The sequence below is a fragment of the Cyprinus carpio genome, chromosome A17 (genome assembly GCF_018340385.1).
Source record: "Cyprinus carpio isolate SPL01 chromosome A17, ASM1834038v1, whole genome shotgun sequence".
In the NCBI taxonomy this organism is placed as follows: Eukaryota; Metazoa; Chordata; class Actinopteri; order Cypriniformes; family Cyprinidae; genus Cyprinus; species Cyprinus carpio.
In genome coordinates this window covers 20,775,708-20,793,659 of record NC_056588.1, presented here as the reverse complement: position 1 = coordinate 20,793,659, position 17,952 = coordinate 20,775,708, and the positions used below count along the sequence as shown (strand labels likewise).

At 38.5% G+C, this 17,952-nt stretch overlaps 1 protein-coding gene across 1 annotated transcript; it reads left to right on the top strand.

Moving 5' to 3' along the window:
- Positions 1–104: 104 nt before the first annotated feature.
- On the top strand, positions 105–11,997 carry LOC109089249 (methylmalonate-semialdehyde dehydrogenase [acylating], mitochondrial-like). The gene is made up of 12 exons (XM_042774393.1): positions 105–241; positions 754–795; positions 1,328–1,402; positions 2,106–2,267; positions 3,113–3,191; positions 3,592–3,894; positions 4,001–4,122; positions 5,408–5,597; positions 7,041–7,222; positions 7,565–7,744; positions 10,407–10,505; positions 11,416–11,997. The coding sequence occupies exons 1-12, from the start codon at positions 203–205 to the stop codon at positions 11,518–11,520; spliced, it is 1,578 nt and encodes a 525-aa protein (XP_042630327.1). The 5' UTR covers positions 105–202; the 3' UTR covers positions 11,521–11,997.
- The last annotated feature ends 5,955 nt before the right edge of the window (positions 11,998–17,952 follow it).

Below are 17,952 nucleotides of genomic sequence, written 5' to 3'. Positions count from 1 at the left end.
TTTGACAGGTCTAACCAATAGATTTCCTGCATTTGGGGGAGTCTTTGGCTTTAGCACACGATTGGCTGTTGGAACACGATGTCCCGCCCATTCTTAAAGTCACAGAAGGGTCGTCTGCAGGGCGCGGGTCTCGGCGCTCTCCTCTTGCGGGGGTTGGACGTACATTAGGGGGCGAATACAACATAAACCTACGAATTCCATCATGGCAGCGACATTAATTCGTTCCCTTGTAAAGAAGAGGGTAAGAAACACAAAAGCATTGCATTTTACAGTCATGCACGTAGTTACGTCATGTTGTCAAAGTATCAACTTCACGGACAAGCACCACGAGCAGATACTTTGTTGCACGAGCCACCATGAAAGCAACTCTCTATATAATACACTATAAAAATAGTATGTAAGATGTTGTAGCCTAATCACCACAACTGTAGTACCTTTGTTCTTATATCCTTTTGCAACAGTTTTTGTCAAGTTTTGTCAGTCTTCGAAAGCATTCAGCTTCATGCACGAATACATTTTTGCAACAAATGAGTCCTGTATGCAATCAGAAAAGCAGTTTCTCTTTATTTAACGATTTTTTTTTCATATGTACCTTGATCAAAGCTATATAACCCATTAATTCCCTCTCTATGCTGATTACGAACCAAGTTAAATGTAAGTGCACAGCAGTTTTGCATGAGGTTTAATCTACTGACTGACATCTATTGAAATTATCTGGCCAATTTAATATTGTACCTGTGACCTGTTCTGCAGGTTCCTCTTCAGATGGGACGCATGTGCTACTCCTCCTCTGTGGTAAGTTCATCAGGTTTTGGAGAACAAGTGTTGTGCTTATTTGTTTGAATCTGAAAGAAACATAAGTGGGTTAATATAATGTTGATCTAATATGTCAAAAAAAAAGTACTCTTAAAAGCACTTTTAAGTGATTATGAGAATCAAGCAGATAATGATCTTTGTATAAATATTGCTTGTACAGTATATCCAACATTGCACTAGACTATATGACTCAGATCTGGCAGTGACCAGATAAATCACTTTCATTCTAGACTTTTAGCTCAGTCTCACAAGAGGAATAACACTAATGTTGTCTTTGTAAAGACTTTAATACACTACACGACAGCTTTTAAAACACTTGCAGACTTTGACTCATGCAGACTGCAAATCAGGTTAAAAATCTGGAGAAAAGTTAGGTATCCTAGTCTTAAAATGCAAACTATCATCTCATCAGTCACTTGAAAAAGTTTTTTTTGTTTATAATTGTTAATGAGTTACATTTTATGTTTGCTGTTTACGTTCATGTTACACAATTTTCTCTGTCCTTTCTCAGTCCACCACCAAGTTGTTCATTGATGGAAAGTTTGTAGAATCCAAGAGTCCAGAATGGTTGGACATTCACAATCCTGTAAGTTCATTCTGTACTAACACACAGCAGTTTAAAAGATTACATTAACTGACCACACATACTGTAGGCCAAGTTAAACCGATTAGATTAATGTGGTTTAAGCACATGTGATTTGTGCTGATGAACCTGACTAGAAAACACACAACTCCTGCATTACTTTTCCTTAGTTAAACCATCACTCAGTATATACAACAGCTTCACTTATATTGTTGGTTCTTTAAAAACGATTGCTTATTGATTATTTAGTTAACAATGTGCAAATAGAGCAATTAAGAAAGCATTCAGATTTACCAGTTTCTAGAGCTTTGCTGTAATCTGCTCTGCACAGTAGATGCCGTAATAATTGCTCGTTTGTTTCTTTGCTCTATTCGCTTTCTATATTTCAGGAAGTCTGGTTAATATTGTTAATATTAGAGTAATTTAAAAGCATTATGTGTTTTCTGTACAGAAAAGGTGGACATTTTTGAAATTGCTTTGGCGTACATTTTTAGAACGAATTTTTGTGTTTTGGTTGTTATAAGTAAGTGAATTGTTTGTGCTGTGTTTTTATGTTTAGTTAATGTTAACAGCAAGTAAGCATAACCATTGTCAGCAATCAGATTTTTTTTTTTTACAAATGATCTACTGTATCAGTTCTTTGCAGATTTGCGACTACAGACCATTAGCATGTATGTAATGCATATAATGCATGTGCTGTCCCCAGGCCACCAATGAGGTCATTGGTCGGGTGCCAAAGGCCACACACGAGGAGATGTTGGCTGCTGTGGACTCGTGCTCAAGGGCGTACCACACCTGGTCCGAAACGTCCATCCTGGCCCGCCAGCAGATCTTCCTTCGCTATCAGCAGCTCATTAAAGACAATATAGTAAGTTACTGCTGCACATCCTAAACTCATTTGTTTTGTTTTTTTGGTTCATCTTCCAATCAGCACCAGACTTTATGGTTGAAATTAGCATAATTTAGGTCTCATTTTACTAGATCCTATTCTACGCACTTCTTGTGCTTGTTAAATATGGATACTAACTGTAACACAGTGGTAGATCTTCAGTTTTCACTGGGATTTCATGGCAACCCTGTATTCAGTAACTGCATTACAGTTTAATAGAATTATACAAACGGTTACTGATAGTGTTGATCAACAGTCCTTTTATTGATTTGTAATGTGAATAGTTGAATGGTAGCGCTAGGGCTTCTTAGGCTTTGTACATTTTTTTTTTTCGATCAGAAATGCATTTTTTAAATTATTGTTTTGTAAAATAATACATTTATTTATTTTTTATTATTATGATTATTATAAATATTACTGTGTAATTGTGATGATTATATTTAAATATAATAAAATAAAAATATTTTAGTTGTAATAATACTATTTCACTGTCAAATAATAAAACCAAGCATTTAAGAAAGGCAACAACAATAATAGTATTTTTAAAATACAGCTGTAAAATTACAATATATTTCTTTAAGCTTCTCAGGTTTGTAAATGCTTATAACACGTGCAACCCAAACTCAGAGCAGATGCAGTGATGGAGATCATGTCGAGCAGCATTTACTGCTAACTAAGCCACTTAGTGCAGAGCATATTTATTTTATTAAATTCCAACGATTTTGATGAATGCACTATGCCATACTGCGATTATGGTTTTATTTTGATTAATCGTTCTGCCCTACTCCCTGCTAATTATATATGTGATTTGATTTGTGTTTCAGAAAGAGCTGGCAAAGCTGATAACCCTGGAGCAGGGAAAAACCCTGGCTGATGCTGAGGGCGACGTGTTCAGAGGACTGCGTGAGTCTCTCGCTCTTGAGACCGTTCTGTAGTAATACTGAGGGACAGTTAGTACCATGTTAGTTAATTACTGAATGTACCGTAGTAGTTAATTAATACTTTATTTTTGGATTCACAATTGGTCTTTTTTTAAAGTGCCCCTATTATGGCATTTAAAATATGGCCTTTCATGCAGTGTGTAATGTAGCTGCTATGTGAATGTAAACGATCTGCAAAGTTGTTAAGCCGAAAGTTCGCGATAAATAAACACTGTAGCTTGTTCGTGTGGTTAACGTGATGTCGAGAAGACGCTGTTCTATGCTGTGAAAGTAAATTCATTTTATTTTCACTTCTGAAAGATTAGTTTATTTGGACCAGCTGGCTCCACATTATTTACTCCAGTTGTTTGTTGGTCTTGCAGAGGTGGTGGAGCACACCTGTAGTATCACATCCCTTATGCTGGGCGAGACCCTCCCCTCTATCACTAAAGACATGGACACGTACACATTCCGGATGCCCATTGGTGTATGTGCCGGTATTGCCCCCTTCAATTTCCCTGCCATGATTCCACTGTGGATGTTCCCAATGGGCATGGTGTGCGGGAACACCTATTTATTGAAGCCCTCGGAGAGAGTGCCTGGCTGCGCCATGATGCTGGCCAAACTTCTGCAGGACGCCGGAGCTCCGGATGGAACATTAAACATAATCCACGGACAGCATGATGGTATAGAAAATTATGGAAGCAGAAGGGATATAAATATTTTAACCACATAACGTTCAAGATTCTGTGTGCAGATAACAATATGATTTTTCCCCATGTGCTGTTATAGCTGTGAACTTCATCTGTGACCATCCTGCCATCAAAGCCATCAGTTTCGTAGGCTCCAACCAGGCTGGCGAGTATATCTATGAGAGAGGCTCCAAAAATGGCAAAAGAGTGCAGAGCAACATGGTTGGTTCTGAAGAAGTTGATGCATTTCACAGAAAACCGTATTGCATGTGAAATTCTGCTCAGTTGTGAGCAACAAAAAGTTCACCATAAAAATGAAATTTTTTGTTCCAAACCCATAAAATTCTGGTTAAGCTTCAAGAGGTTTCTGTCGCTTCATTGAAACTCCAGGTAACCAGAACTTATATCCAAAAAGGTCTTAAGCTTTCATTCTCTGGGTTTGGAAATTTTCATTTTTGGGTGATCTATCCCTTTATGATGTCTAAACTTCTTTAAATTAGTAGTTTTCATATTATTTACTTAATTCCATGGAACACGAAAGGTGAGTTTTGAAGAACATCCTGGCCACACTTTTCAACATAAAAGGTACTGAAAGGTACTGAACAAATCTTTTCAACAACAACAAGTTTATACTGCAAAGGTGGCACAGAAACACTTCTGAAGTGGCATTTATTATATACAAATATACTATTTAATACTACTCACAGATGTCATTAATAGCAGGCTTAAGCAAATGCACCTTTATCAGTTGAAGAGCTTTCACTGAAGCAGAAACCATCATCAGTTAATAACTGCACTGCATTAACTAAATAGGCCTAATGCACTTTCATTATATAGGAAAGGTTGGTCAAGATGTTCTTTAAAAAAATCATAGGAGGGGACTAATTAGCTAAAAGCTGTGATGCTACATTTTAAGTAGCATGACAGTAACTCTGCTGTTTTCAGCAGTGCATCTTTTCCAGTTGCACTCAACTTTTTCCCAACTATGTAGCCCCCCTACCACTGCTCAGTAGTATCTGTTTCTCAGCACAACTGCAGCGGGCCAGATGGTGGCAGCATTTGGTTACAAATGAATCTGTGTCATTCTGGTTCATTCTTAACCTCCATAATGAGGCTGCAATTTTAGACTCAAGATTTAGGAAATTGGAGATTACCCCTGTCCATTCTTTATTGCTTTGAGTGTTAGCATGACAGACTTAAAGATGATGAACAGCAGTTGAAGTTAAACTGTGGAAAAATATGCACTATCATTATTCATATGCCTTGTATTTAATACAGCGTATCCCACCTCCTTTGCTCCCACTGCAGATAAACTCCATTTTCTGAAACCCCACAGCAGCTGGATCTTATGCCAGTCTATTATAAATGTTTTCAAGATGGTAAACTGGGGTTCATCACATTTTCTTCCCCCGCTTTTAGTTTGCCTATTTTAACTCATTGTGTTAGAGTTTGTCATTTGGTGAAAACGTGGAGCGGCTTCCTTACAATCTAATTTTCTGTCCACCAGGGGGCGAAGAATCACGGTGTGGTGATGCCTGATGCTAACAAGGAGAACACACTAAACCAGTTGGTTGGTGCTGCTTTTGGAGCAGCAGGTCAGAGATGTATGGCACTTTCCACGGCTGTCCTCGTAGGAGAAGCACGAAACTGGTTGCCTGAACTGGTTGAGCGTGCAAAGGGTCTCCGTGTTAACGCAGGTACTCAAGCTTTATTATATTTATCAGTTCTGATTCTAAAGTACCCCAGTACTGCACATGTTATGTGTATCACAAATCTGATCCAGTTTGGGCTCGGAGCACTGTGTTCAACACGATAAAGGCCAAAATATGTCCACATGAGTTATCGAATATTGGTTAGGTCTGCACTTGCAAAGGTTGGCACGCTCAACTGTTTGTTAGATAGAGCAAAATACAAAAAAAAAGTTAGAGCGATAATCTTAGTTAGTCATGACGGAAGGCATGCAACAAAATTTTAAAACCAATGAGATTTTACAAAACATTGAATATGCCAATTGGCTGTGGTTCTGTTGGGTCCCATATAATATTTAGCTCTCAGTAAAAAATAAGAAGTGTTTGTTTTGGGGTTTTCTTTTTTAGTTTTTGTGCCAGTTAGGACACAGTGACACAATATTGACCGGTTCCCTTATTTGCGTTTCTGGGGCTACCAAGACTAAGATGCACTATGCTATACCAGGAAAACCTATACCATAAATATCACTTAAGACTATTTTTCCATGACATTCATTGAATAAAATCTTTTTTTTCCACAGTTCCTTTCTATGTAGAGTTTCTCCAAATTCATGCCATATCTTTTATCCCTCTTCTTTGGCCTTTTCGTAGACCACCCATGCCTTCATGACCACACCTCTCCCAGAGCAACTTTAAGCATGTTCAGCTCACCCAGAGGATAGACGCACTATTTGTCTTGGTCTTGCCACAAAGCAGAAGCACATTTTGTGGTATAAAGGGGACCAGAAATTAGTATGGGCCGATCAAATGTTTGAAAAAAATCAAATCTGCTGAAGAAAATTGTAATTGTATTCAGAGAAGCTAAACCGCAGCTGCTATTCTGAAACGCTGTAACAGCCCTCAAAGACATACTGCCACAGGGTATCTAAAATTGTGTGTTTGTGGATGCGTGTTTGTTCATATGTGTGTGTTTACATATGTCAGAACCAATCCTTTTGGTTACAACCCAGTTAAAAGGGGTAAATTAAAGGAAAGTCGTTCCCTCTATTCAGCAAAAATCAACAAAACAAATGATACAGAAAGCATTTCTCCAGATTTTAGGATGTCTAAACTTCTGGTTAACCAACTAAACTGTTGTTTGGAAGAGAAACCGCTACATTTTCTGCCAACCTTCCACCTAACTCATCTACAGTACAGTAATAATTCAGCTAATTGGTGCATCTAGGTTGTGTTCTGAATTACTAACATATTTAATAAATAGCATGTTCTTTCAGAAATTGTAACATAGCGCCACATGTGATGAAAATTAAGGATTTCAGAATGAGTTTCCATTCTGACGGTTCAGACTAAAACATGTTGTCAGATTGTAATTGCTTTGGTTTGAGTAAGTTTTTTTAAAACCTTCATAGCTTCTTAATCATGTCTTTATCTTTCTGTTATTTCTTCTGTAAGGTGACCAGCCTGGAGCTGATGTGGGACCTCTTATCTCACCTCAGGCCAAAGAGCGAGTGAACAGCCTTATTCAGAGTGGTGTGGATGAGGGTGCCAAGGTGCTGCTTGATGGCAGGAATGTGAAGGTCAAGGGTTACGAAAACGGGAACTTCGTAGGACCAACCATCGTTAGCAATGTCACGGTGAGAGCTACGATACCTACAATTCCACTTACTCAGCCTTATGTCGTTCCAAACCTGTCTGACTGACTTCTGTGAAACACAAAAGAAGATACTTTAAAGAATGCATCTCATTTTTTTAAATCCATACAGTGAAAGCCAGTGGGGTTGTTTTGGATCCAAATGACTTGAACTAAAACAGTTTTTCGTAAAATCTTATTTTGCATTCCATAAACTAAAAAAAGCCATAAGTTTGCAACATGGTAGTGAGTAAATCTCTTTAATTGCTGTAAGTTTGAACATGTCAGTATCATGCAAAGGCCATGTAATGTTCTACACTTGTTGTTTGTCCTAATTTAATTTCAGCCGGACATGAAGTGCTATAAGGAGGAGATATTTGGACCTGTGTTGGTGGTCCTGGAGGCCGACAGCTTGGATGATGCCATCAAAATAGTCAATAAGAACCCGTACGGCAACGGTACTGCCATCTTCACCACCAACGGTGCCGCGGCTCGTAAATACACCCATGAAGTTGATGTTGGACAGGTGAGGTTTTTTTTTTTTTCTTCTCACTTTCAATCTTTTTATACATGAACAGAGCTGGGTTTATAACACAAATTTCCAATGCATCAAATTTTTATACCTGGACTAACTTATGCACACAGCGTGTAAAAGTTGAAATTAGTTTAACTTGACGTAGCATCTTAAAAACGCAGCTCTCATGTGTGAGAGCAAAGGTTATACAAATCCATCTAACACATGTACATAGAAAAACAATGGAAAAGTAGTACATTGGAATGGAAAATGGCCCCTAACAGTGTTGAAACAGTATCTGTGTGACTTGAGATGGGTACATGCAAGAGTCAGACCTTTGAGAGACCTCGGTCAGTCTACGACTGTGAAAAACTCCCTCCTTATAGACGGTGTTGATGTTCACTTATGTCATATTAGGCACCTCCACATGTCATGTAGGCTCTTGACAAGACCATTGAAGGTAAAGAGTTCTAGACACACCTCTAGAGTAAATATTAGAACGTGATGTAAATGAAATGTGTAAAATTCCCTTGGCGCCACTCCCCGACCCAAAGCCAGTGTTGATGCAAGTGTTGCTTCTTTGGCGCCCATACACTACTACACTAATGATAGCACAAGCCTTCCTTTAAAATGTATGTAAAAACAATATTTTTTTCCCCATTTGGGCTTACCTTGTTTGCCACAGCTTTGAAAATGTACAGCTGTGACCAGAAAACATGAGCACTACAAATAGTTCATAGCAAATATGTGCTTTTTAATCAAAACAGCACTATGCCAAAATATTTAGCTGGTAAAGCCCGAAGTCTTAAATTAAACTCAAAAGGAATCCCTCGTAACCTGTTGATCTGGTGGTTATGCAAAAGCGGCCCCCTTTTTACCCGGTTTGTTTGCCCGTGGCGAGCAGCTCTGCGATTCACGTGCTGGAGTACACGGCACGAGTCATGTGCTGAGCTGGCCTCCGAAGCCCCGCACACAAGAACCTCCTTTGGCTGTTTTTTTTTTTTTTCCTCTGTCCGCTCCCTCACGAGTCACCTTCGGCCAGAAGGCTCAAATTTTGCAACCGCATTTAAAAAAAAAAACCTTTCAATAAACTCTGCCAGTTTCCAGCCTCACCCCACCCCAAAAAAAAAAAAATGTTTTGTTTAGTTATTCTCTGCATGCATTGCTTTTCTCGGCTGGTACACAAACAAATGATTGCGGCTTTCAGTTGTGTGTCGACTGCTTCGTCAACACATTCAATAGAATGAGCTGATTGTTTCACACTCTCCATACACCACTGAAGCCCAACAGCAGCTTGTTCTCCAAGCAAAGATGTGCAAGTTTCTTCAACTGCAGACACGTTTATATTTCAGGCTTTTATTTTTATTAGAACAAATTTAAACAGAGATGTTATTGTGTTACCGTTGTCACATACCCAAATTTTGAAACTTTAAAGTAGGCATAAAAATGAAAATTCTATATTCTAAATGCATAATAATTGATTATATTGTGAACGATTCACTTAAATGTATGTTTAATTTTTTTAACTATGTAAAAATGTTATCATTAGACTTCTCCAATCACTTCGTCCGCATTAAAACCTTGTCCTTTTCATACAATCAAGCTCGCATTCGGATCTGCCTCCATCCAATAAACAACTAATAAATAGAACAACCAATCTACTTTTTTTTTTTTATTTAATTTTTTTTTGTGTAATTTATTTCACTCACGTGTGACATTATGAAAGAAAGATCTGTTGCTTCTTCAGGTTTATCACTATTTAAAAATATGAATATCCATCAGAAAAATATGAATTTTAAATATTAAATCTTACGATCTAAAGAATATAATAATCTTGTATCATTCTGATACTTATTGTGTGAAAAACATTACTATCACTTCGGTGTGTCTTCCCCCAATGTAATTTGAAATGTGATAAAAAAAATCATATTATTGTGCGTCATTTCAGGTTAAGCTGTAACTGTCAGTTTATGCAAAAATATAATGTAATTGCATGCATGATTACAGAAAAGAGAAGAAATCTGTCGTTTTGTTTCAGAAATGTCAGTTTAGTCAGAATGCTATTAAACATTAAACATAACGTGGTGGAAGTAAGACTCTGGAGGGAATTTTCTTTATTTTCAGGAAAATGTGACAATTGTCACAAATGTGTTTTTTTGTTTGTTTGTTTGTTTGTTTTTTTAATAGAGTTTCTTTTTTAAAGTCCATAGGGCACATAGTTGAAGAAACCCGTCTCAGAAAAAAAGAAACCAAATCTTCTGGGATCATTCGCCTTGCTATTTAGTAAAGGTTAACACAAATTTTAAATTGTAGTTTTGTTAAACTTATAACAAACTCAATTCTTATTTTGGGACTTTAATTGCTACATTGACATTGAAGCGCAGAGGGCATGCTCTTCAATACACACTGGAAAGGTTGGAAAAAGTTTACATTGAGCAGGGAGACTAACGTGAAGCGGTGATGTCTCTCCCACATGGTGTCTAGTGACGTGAGGAAAGCATACAGCTTTCTGCGGCAGACAAAAATGCATTTGCGTCTGACAGGTACACGGTTGTCTTAACTGTCATCAGGGTGTGAGAGTGTCAGATATGTGAGATGCAGAGAACATGACTGCTCAAGAGGCCAAACGCAGCTGACCTCTGAGATGCCTGTTAATGCACTGCTTTTTTTATAGATTGGAGTCAATGTACCAATCCCAGTCCCACTGCCCATGTTTTCATTCACCGGTTCCAGAGCCTCCTTCAGGGGTGACACCAATTTCTATGGAAAGCAAGTAAGTATTTGCCACTGGGTAATTTTTTGCTTTGATGAATAGGTTTATATTAGACACTGAAAACACTATAGTCTTGTAACTCTTTCCCTGCCAGCATTTAAAAAAAATAAATAAAAAATAAAAGTTGCCAGCCACCATCAGCATTTGTCACAAAATCTTCATGGTCCCCAGAATAGTTTGTTGTATGAATATCTGAACATGCAATATGTCAAAAGAGCCTCTCCTTTAATGGCAAGGAAGCATTGTCTCATGAATGATGGAAAATTCTGTCAGTGACGGGGAAAGTGTTAATAATTTGGACATTGTAAATGAGGACTATAGGACTATTAAAATTGTAAACAATGAATTTTGTTAGCAGTTAGTGACCACTTTAAATGAGCAAAAACAATTTTACAAATTACTTATTTGGAAGGAATTTGTTTGAAACATTGCAGAGGGAATTCAGATTCATTGTAGATTTAGGCTTTAAATTGAACCCGTATTAAACCAGAGGTTGCTAAATGCTTTGAAAAGTAGAACACTTGGCAGGAATAAAGTTAATACATTTTAAAACTTGGTCTTTTAATTCTACCAAGGAGCAAAAAAATGTAATGCCTTCCCCAAATGAACCAGCTAGAGTTTAAAATCAGGTCACAGGCATGGTCCATTTGGTTTACCATTTGAATGTTTCGTCTCAGGAGTATGGCTGTAAAATTTGTTTCGGTATAAAATTTTCATCAGCTGTAGTTTGTCATAGAACAGTGACTGACATGTTTTGAAGCATGTGGTTTATTGCTCCCGCCAGCTTAAGTTTGCCAGCCACCTGCCATTTCTCATGTGATGTCATTGTCATTTTGAGAGGGTATTAAAAAGATGACTAATCTTGAGTCATTGTTTAGTCTGAAGTATTTTGCTATTCTTTCCATCACAGGGCATTCAGTTCTACACACAGATCAAAACGGTTACCTCGCAGTGGAAGGCAGAAGATGCTTCGCTGAAGTCCCCTGCCGTTACCATGCCAACAATGGGACGTTAAGAATTAATTAAATTTCTCCCCCAAAAACTTCAACAAAACTTTTTACTACTGTACAGATTGATCTTTTCGAACATACTGTCATATGTAGTTAAGTAATTCCAAAAATGTGATTTTTTTTTTTTTTCTTCCACTGTTCAATAAGTTGTAGCATGTGTTGCTTTAGACCACTGTATGACATGTTTGTCAAATGGTTTGCCGTTCTTACCCTGGTCTAGCCAAAGTTTGTGTTTCAGAAGATAATGACTCCACATTCAACACCTAAATTTACTTTGTGTTGACGAGCTGTATTAAGTCTGTAAAAAGGTTGAGTGCTACAACTTCTACTATCTATAGCTTGCTGGCTCTTCTGAACTGTTCAACTAGCAAAATGTCTTGTTAAATATGGATGTCTATATAAATATGCAACATTTGTGAACTGTTGCTGAATAGAAGACTGTTTTGGGCTGTTTACCTCAATAAACAAGACTATGAATTTGTTCTTCTTAATGTTATCTATTTTAGGGTACATTAACACGACAACGATGTCGTAAAAGTTTCCTTCTGCATTTTTCATGTACAGACAACACTGTCAAAACAATTTACAAAAATGACTTAATGCTGTAGTATGTCAGGCCAGTAGTTGACAATGTCACTTTGTAAAGAAACACTTTGTGAACGTGTAATATGAATGCGAATGATGTCACCGTCTTCGCAAATTTCATTTGGTAGTTTACATGGAGGCGATATCTGTGTGATTTGAATCATGACGGGTCGTGATTCTTGGGTTATAAAGATCTTATGATGTGATTCCTTAGCAATCCTGTTTGGGAGACAGCACTCTGTAGTATGCCATTAATTATGGTGAACCAGCACAGAGAAGATGTAAAGCTGAGATAAATTACTCTGGATCTTCAGCTTACAGCTTGACTGCTCTGTCTGCTAAACAAGCAACCTCAGATGGAGTAAATCTTGGAAACACTTTGTAATTTGCATGGCGTCCTCTGGCATGCTAGTGTCTAACCCTGAATGGCTGGCACCCTTGGAAAAAGCTGACAAAGCCAAGAGATGGGCTGGTTTCTTATGTGGGCAAAGAAAAATGCAGAGACAACATAAAACGGTTTTTTTTTAACTGTGGGGAGGATATACATTACCTGTTATTTCAAACTGTTGAATCCAATATCCTAATAACTAAAGCATCAGTGACATATGTTCAGTTACCAAAGTCTAGCACGACAAAAATAACATTTCTTTTGTAATTTACTCTACCCTCATTTCATTCCAAACTTCCAGACTTGACATAAGTCAATAGGGTCCATTAGTGTTTTGGACCTTACTGACTTTCTTCAAAAAAAAAAAAAAAAAGATTTGAAATGACAAGAGGGTGAATAAATAATAACAGTTTTAAATAAACTATCACTCTGTTAGTAAAACTAAAACTACGTATAGAAGGATTCCACAGGGGTGTGACATACTGTAATCTGTCAATTATGTTTCTGCAAACTCATCCCACAGGATTTACATGGATAAACCCAGAAGGTAGTTTTACCTCAACAACTTGACATTTATAAAATAATTCATGTATATGTTCTTTAAAAAAAAAAACAAGCTTCTCATTTCTGCTTCTAAATGCTTTGACCTACTGACCTGCTAAGCTTCCACTGCTACAAAGTGCTGTTTGACCATAAATGTGTTTTTCCATTCCTTTTTACAAACTGAAGGATGAGTCAAAATTCTTTTTCTTTAGTAATCAACCACCACTGAATAACCAAGATCTAGCATGATCTAATTATGTGATCCTGCTTCCTCTAGACATCTACCAATAATTTAAAAGTACAAAATGTGCGTGTGAAGATAAGTGGCATGTTCAAACTCTGCATGCAGATGTTTATTGCGCTGGGTATGTCAAAGCCCGCGCAGCCCTATTTTTAACCTCAATTCCTGGTTTTGACCAAATCCTCTACCTCTATTCAGCTAAATGCGCTGTCAAAAACCAACTTTGCTTCATGTCACCCTTACATTTACCCTTAAAAGAGAGGGTTACTTAAAGAGACCCCAGAATGAAGTGGGAACAGCAGTACATTAACTAGGATTGAAACTGAAAAAGTCTGATGCATCTCTTTTCTTTTTAAAGAGATGCATCAGACTTTTCCAGTTTCAATCCTAGTTAATGTACTGCTGTTCCCACTTCATTCTGGGGTCTCTTTAAGTAACCCTCTCTTTTAAAAAGTCTGATGCATCTCTTTAAAAAGAACATGGTTCTTCTGACGCAGAAGAGCGTACGCTTCTTTCGTTGAGCAGTTGGTTCTCATAAATGGTGATGCGGAGACGAATTGTGGAATAAAGTCATTATTTTTGTTTTCTTCACGTAAAGTGCAGTTTGGAGTGGTTGTGTGCGTGTGAGTGAGTGTGTCACAGGTATAAGTGAAGGGGGTTCACTTATATACGTGTATACTGTGTGTATGTGTGTATAGGGGGTATACTTATACAGTTTGCTGTGTAGGCCGATTGTGCCCTTTTGTCCTGCTGTCAAGCCTCGGTTCTTGTACCTTGATCCTTGGATGTCCTTGACGACCCAGGTTGCCCATTGTTGTATTTTTTTGAAGTGCGTAACTGAGTTTGTTATATGTGAACTGTTGCATTTGCAGCGACTGCTCTTCTACCTCCCTCTGTTTTGGTAATGTAATAAAACCCTTTTTTACTGAAATAAAAACTATTTTGTATATTTACGTCCCCTGCCAATTAATCGTGAGCTGATCTGTGTTGCCTAAAAAAAAAAAAAAAAATGTATTTAATAAATGTCCCTGGGCTAGACCCAGGGTGGCGTAGTCGTGCTAAATCTTTAATCCTTTACCACTTTGCCACATTTGGCCTAGTCGTCAGGGTCTCACGGTGATTGGGTGGAGAAGTGGTTATCTAGACCTTGTTTTCTTATGACTGTCGGCTTCTGTTTGTTCGTCAGTGTAATTTTGTTTTTTTAGTGTAAGCAACAGCGTCAACCTGGATTGAGGAGAGCAGTTTCCCCTTGGATTCTTTTCTGTGGTTTTCATCTGTGGTGGTAAGTGCTGGGTTAATAATGGAGGATGAATTTAGGGAACTTAGAGAAACTTGTGGTGGACAACGAAAGGCTGCGCCAAGAGCATGCCCTTGCTTTGCCCGTTCCTGTTGTGCAGCAGGTCCTGATGAGTGCCCGAGGCTGTCCCTGTTACACAGACCGTCATCCAAGTCAATGCGGGTGCTAGCCACAACATAAGAGATTTGTGTTTGTGCCTAGGGGTCCGTAAATGACCCAAGTTCAAAGGCAAGTCAGTTATTGGCCTTAACGAATGGACTGAGTAGGCACAGGCCTGTATTCGGGCTCGTCATTTGTCCATATCTCACCAGGCTTTCCTTCTAATTGACCATTTAGAGGGGGATTCTCCTTTGCTCTAATGCACCTCATGGAGAAAGTTAAAAACAGCAGTTTCCCGGGGCTGGTCTGCTAAATGCTCACACGTTTATTGCGATTGCGTGACCAGTTTGTCCGAACATGTGGCAGATAAGGCCCTCCGGAAGTGAGCTCAAACAGTTAGTCCGCCGTGAACCAAAATTCCACACTGTTAGAAGTGCGTAGTGAGGCAATAAAGGTGGAACAGGGAAGTATTGCCGCCGGGAGGTGCACATGCTCGAGGGGAGTCATCAGTGGGGAAGATATCCCGTGTGGTGCCCCCACAGGTCAGAGTTAGGTGAAATAAGGGAGAGGATATTAAAGGGAATCAACCAGCAAATCAATTGAATCAACTGGCACAAAGTTTCGCTCAGTTTCGAGTAGTGCGCATGGCACAAAAGCTTGTTTCTCCCTCCCCAGTTAATGGGCCGCTTATCTGTAGGCGGTGCCACAAACCTGGCCATTTTGCCAGGGACTGTAAGGTACAATTTGTGGGCCTTTACCCTGTGGTTTCTACTACCTTATCACTGCCTGCGGAGGGGCGGCCTCCGGTTGTGGCATAGCTCTCCTTATTGTAATCCATCGTCCCCCTGCCAATTATTCATGAGCTGACCTGTGTTGTGCCTAATAAAATATATATATATTTATTTAATAAATGTTGGTACAGTAGTCACATGACCAGTGACAACATGACAAATGTATTGTAGTAACCCCCGGGTTACATTAAGATATATAGAACATATGTTCACCATTTACCAGCAATGTACTATTACTAGGGTCTGAGTTCTGTAGTATTCTTGCATTCCTTAGTTTATATTCACACAGAAGAATTTCCAGCAATTCGCATGAAAAATTCCGGGAAGAAAACCCTGTGTGAATGCAGTCATCTAGTTTTTCCTCCTTTACATATAGCAAAATGCTCACACTCTGGTAAAAGATTTGGACTAGGAATGTTGTCAGTGGTTCTGAAAAATTGTGATGGGTAAATAATTGAAACGTAAGACGAAAAAAGATTGACTAGGACACACATGGATTATATTTAAAACTAACCTTAAGCAAGCTGTTTGTGAATAAAATTTCACCCTCTAAAAAAGATTTTCCACCAGGCTGCAGACCGCTCAGACATTTGAGATGAGGTGCTATGACTGCCAGTAAATTTTTGAAGAACTCCTTTTAACCTCCTATTGACACAAAAGTGTCTAAATTTTATGACAGTAATCTCTGAAACCTCAGAACTCTAGGTCTGATCATTTAAAAACATAATGCACACCTCTCTGATAACCTTAAAGGTGCAGTATGTAATGCTGACAGCTACTGTAGCAGTTGAAATAGGAACTGCAATCCAACGTTCCATATAGGAGGGGAGTTGTTTCTCCCGCCCGTCCTTTCAGAATCAGTCCTCACATGGGTTGCCAGATTGAGAACTCATAACAGGAACAAGCACAATTGACAATGGAAGGTGACGAGCCTTATACTGCAAGTTGTTGAGATGTATGCCCAGGCTTTTTAGCTCGGGTAGAATCTGCGAGATCTCTGACCCCAGTTTGTTTGCTGGCTTCTGTGGGGTACAATACGCTGTGTTTTCCTCCACCTGCCAAACCTGGGGCATTAAAATAATTTGGGTCAACTGGCAGTGGGCAGGATCAAACAGACCAAAAAAAAAATCATACATTCCGACATGAAGCACCATTTCTAAGTAGATATAACTGGCTGTATTGTTTTTTTGGAGAAACAACAGTGTGTGAACTTAGCATGTTTCCTAAATATCTGCAAACATTTTATTTTTTATATGCTTTTTTGTACAGTCTAAAAAAATTACATACAGGACCTTTAAACATTTGCAGTAGTAAAAGTGATGCTTGCCTTAGCAAGCAAACGATATTACATAACACTGGACGCAATGTAAGCTGGATGTCTAGGCTCTGTAAGTTCTGGGAACAAGTTTATATATATCTTTGGCTTAAAATGTAAGGGTATTCAGAATCGAAGAATTGTGTTCGGTGCAGTGTCCCACAATTATAGTCTCCAGCATTTGCATTTCCCAGCAATGGGCCAAGGGCAACAAAGGGATTACAAAAACTTCTGGTGTTGGGAAAGCAAGAGCTTCGGAAAGAGTGCCAAGCTCCAGGCCACAGAAACAGAAGGACCTGATCTTTTTTCCTCCGATGTGGAGGTGAAGGGAAAAAAGCTACCACAAGCAAACACAAATACACACGACGGTGCAAATAAATAACCTTGGGAGGGAATACCATACCTGCTGTGCCCGGCAGAAATCAGGACCACCCTGAATAAGACAGGGATATCTAGGTAGGTTTGTTGTAGCTTCATCAGGTTTATTTTTTTGGTACCAAGATGAACTTCCTGTTGTGTGGTTGAGCTTTTAAATGGACATGTTTCATTCCATTTACCTTCTTGCAACATCAGGAAGGTGTCCTGGTCAAATAAACCCCATATTAGAAAATGAGAGGAATGTGGTTTGGAGTTGAAGCTTGAACACCGAGCTCATGGAAAGAACTAATCTGTTATAGGACAACAGCGGGGGCTTTCAGGCAGTCGTCCGTTTTTATTTTGATTAATGGAACACTTAAATATTTGCTAAAGTTTATTCCAAATCTTCATTTCAGCATATGCTTGCCTCGACCAATCCTATACTTTTTATGTGATAGATTCTTTCAATCCTTTGCAACACAAACAACCCCAAGGTGCCCTTAACATTAACGTGACCAAGTAAAAGTTTCTGACTTTTGTTTGGCGGTGAAACAGAATATTCAATGAGGTAATAACATGTAGTGTGGACAAGTGCACGTTTAATGGGATCAGACTCTATGATTCCACCCAGTGGAAATTTAGCAGGGGGGAAAAATATTGTTAAAACATTTTGTGAATAAAGTAGTGTGTTCATCCTTGTTTGTTTCCAGGGGGAAAAAACATAACCTTTTGGAAACAAATGCTTGTATTAATGCTATATATAATCTATATATAGATATATATATATATATCTATATTAATATCTATATATATATATATCT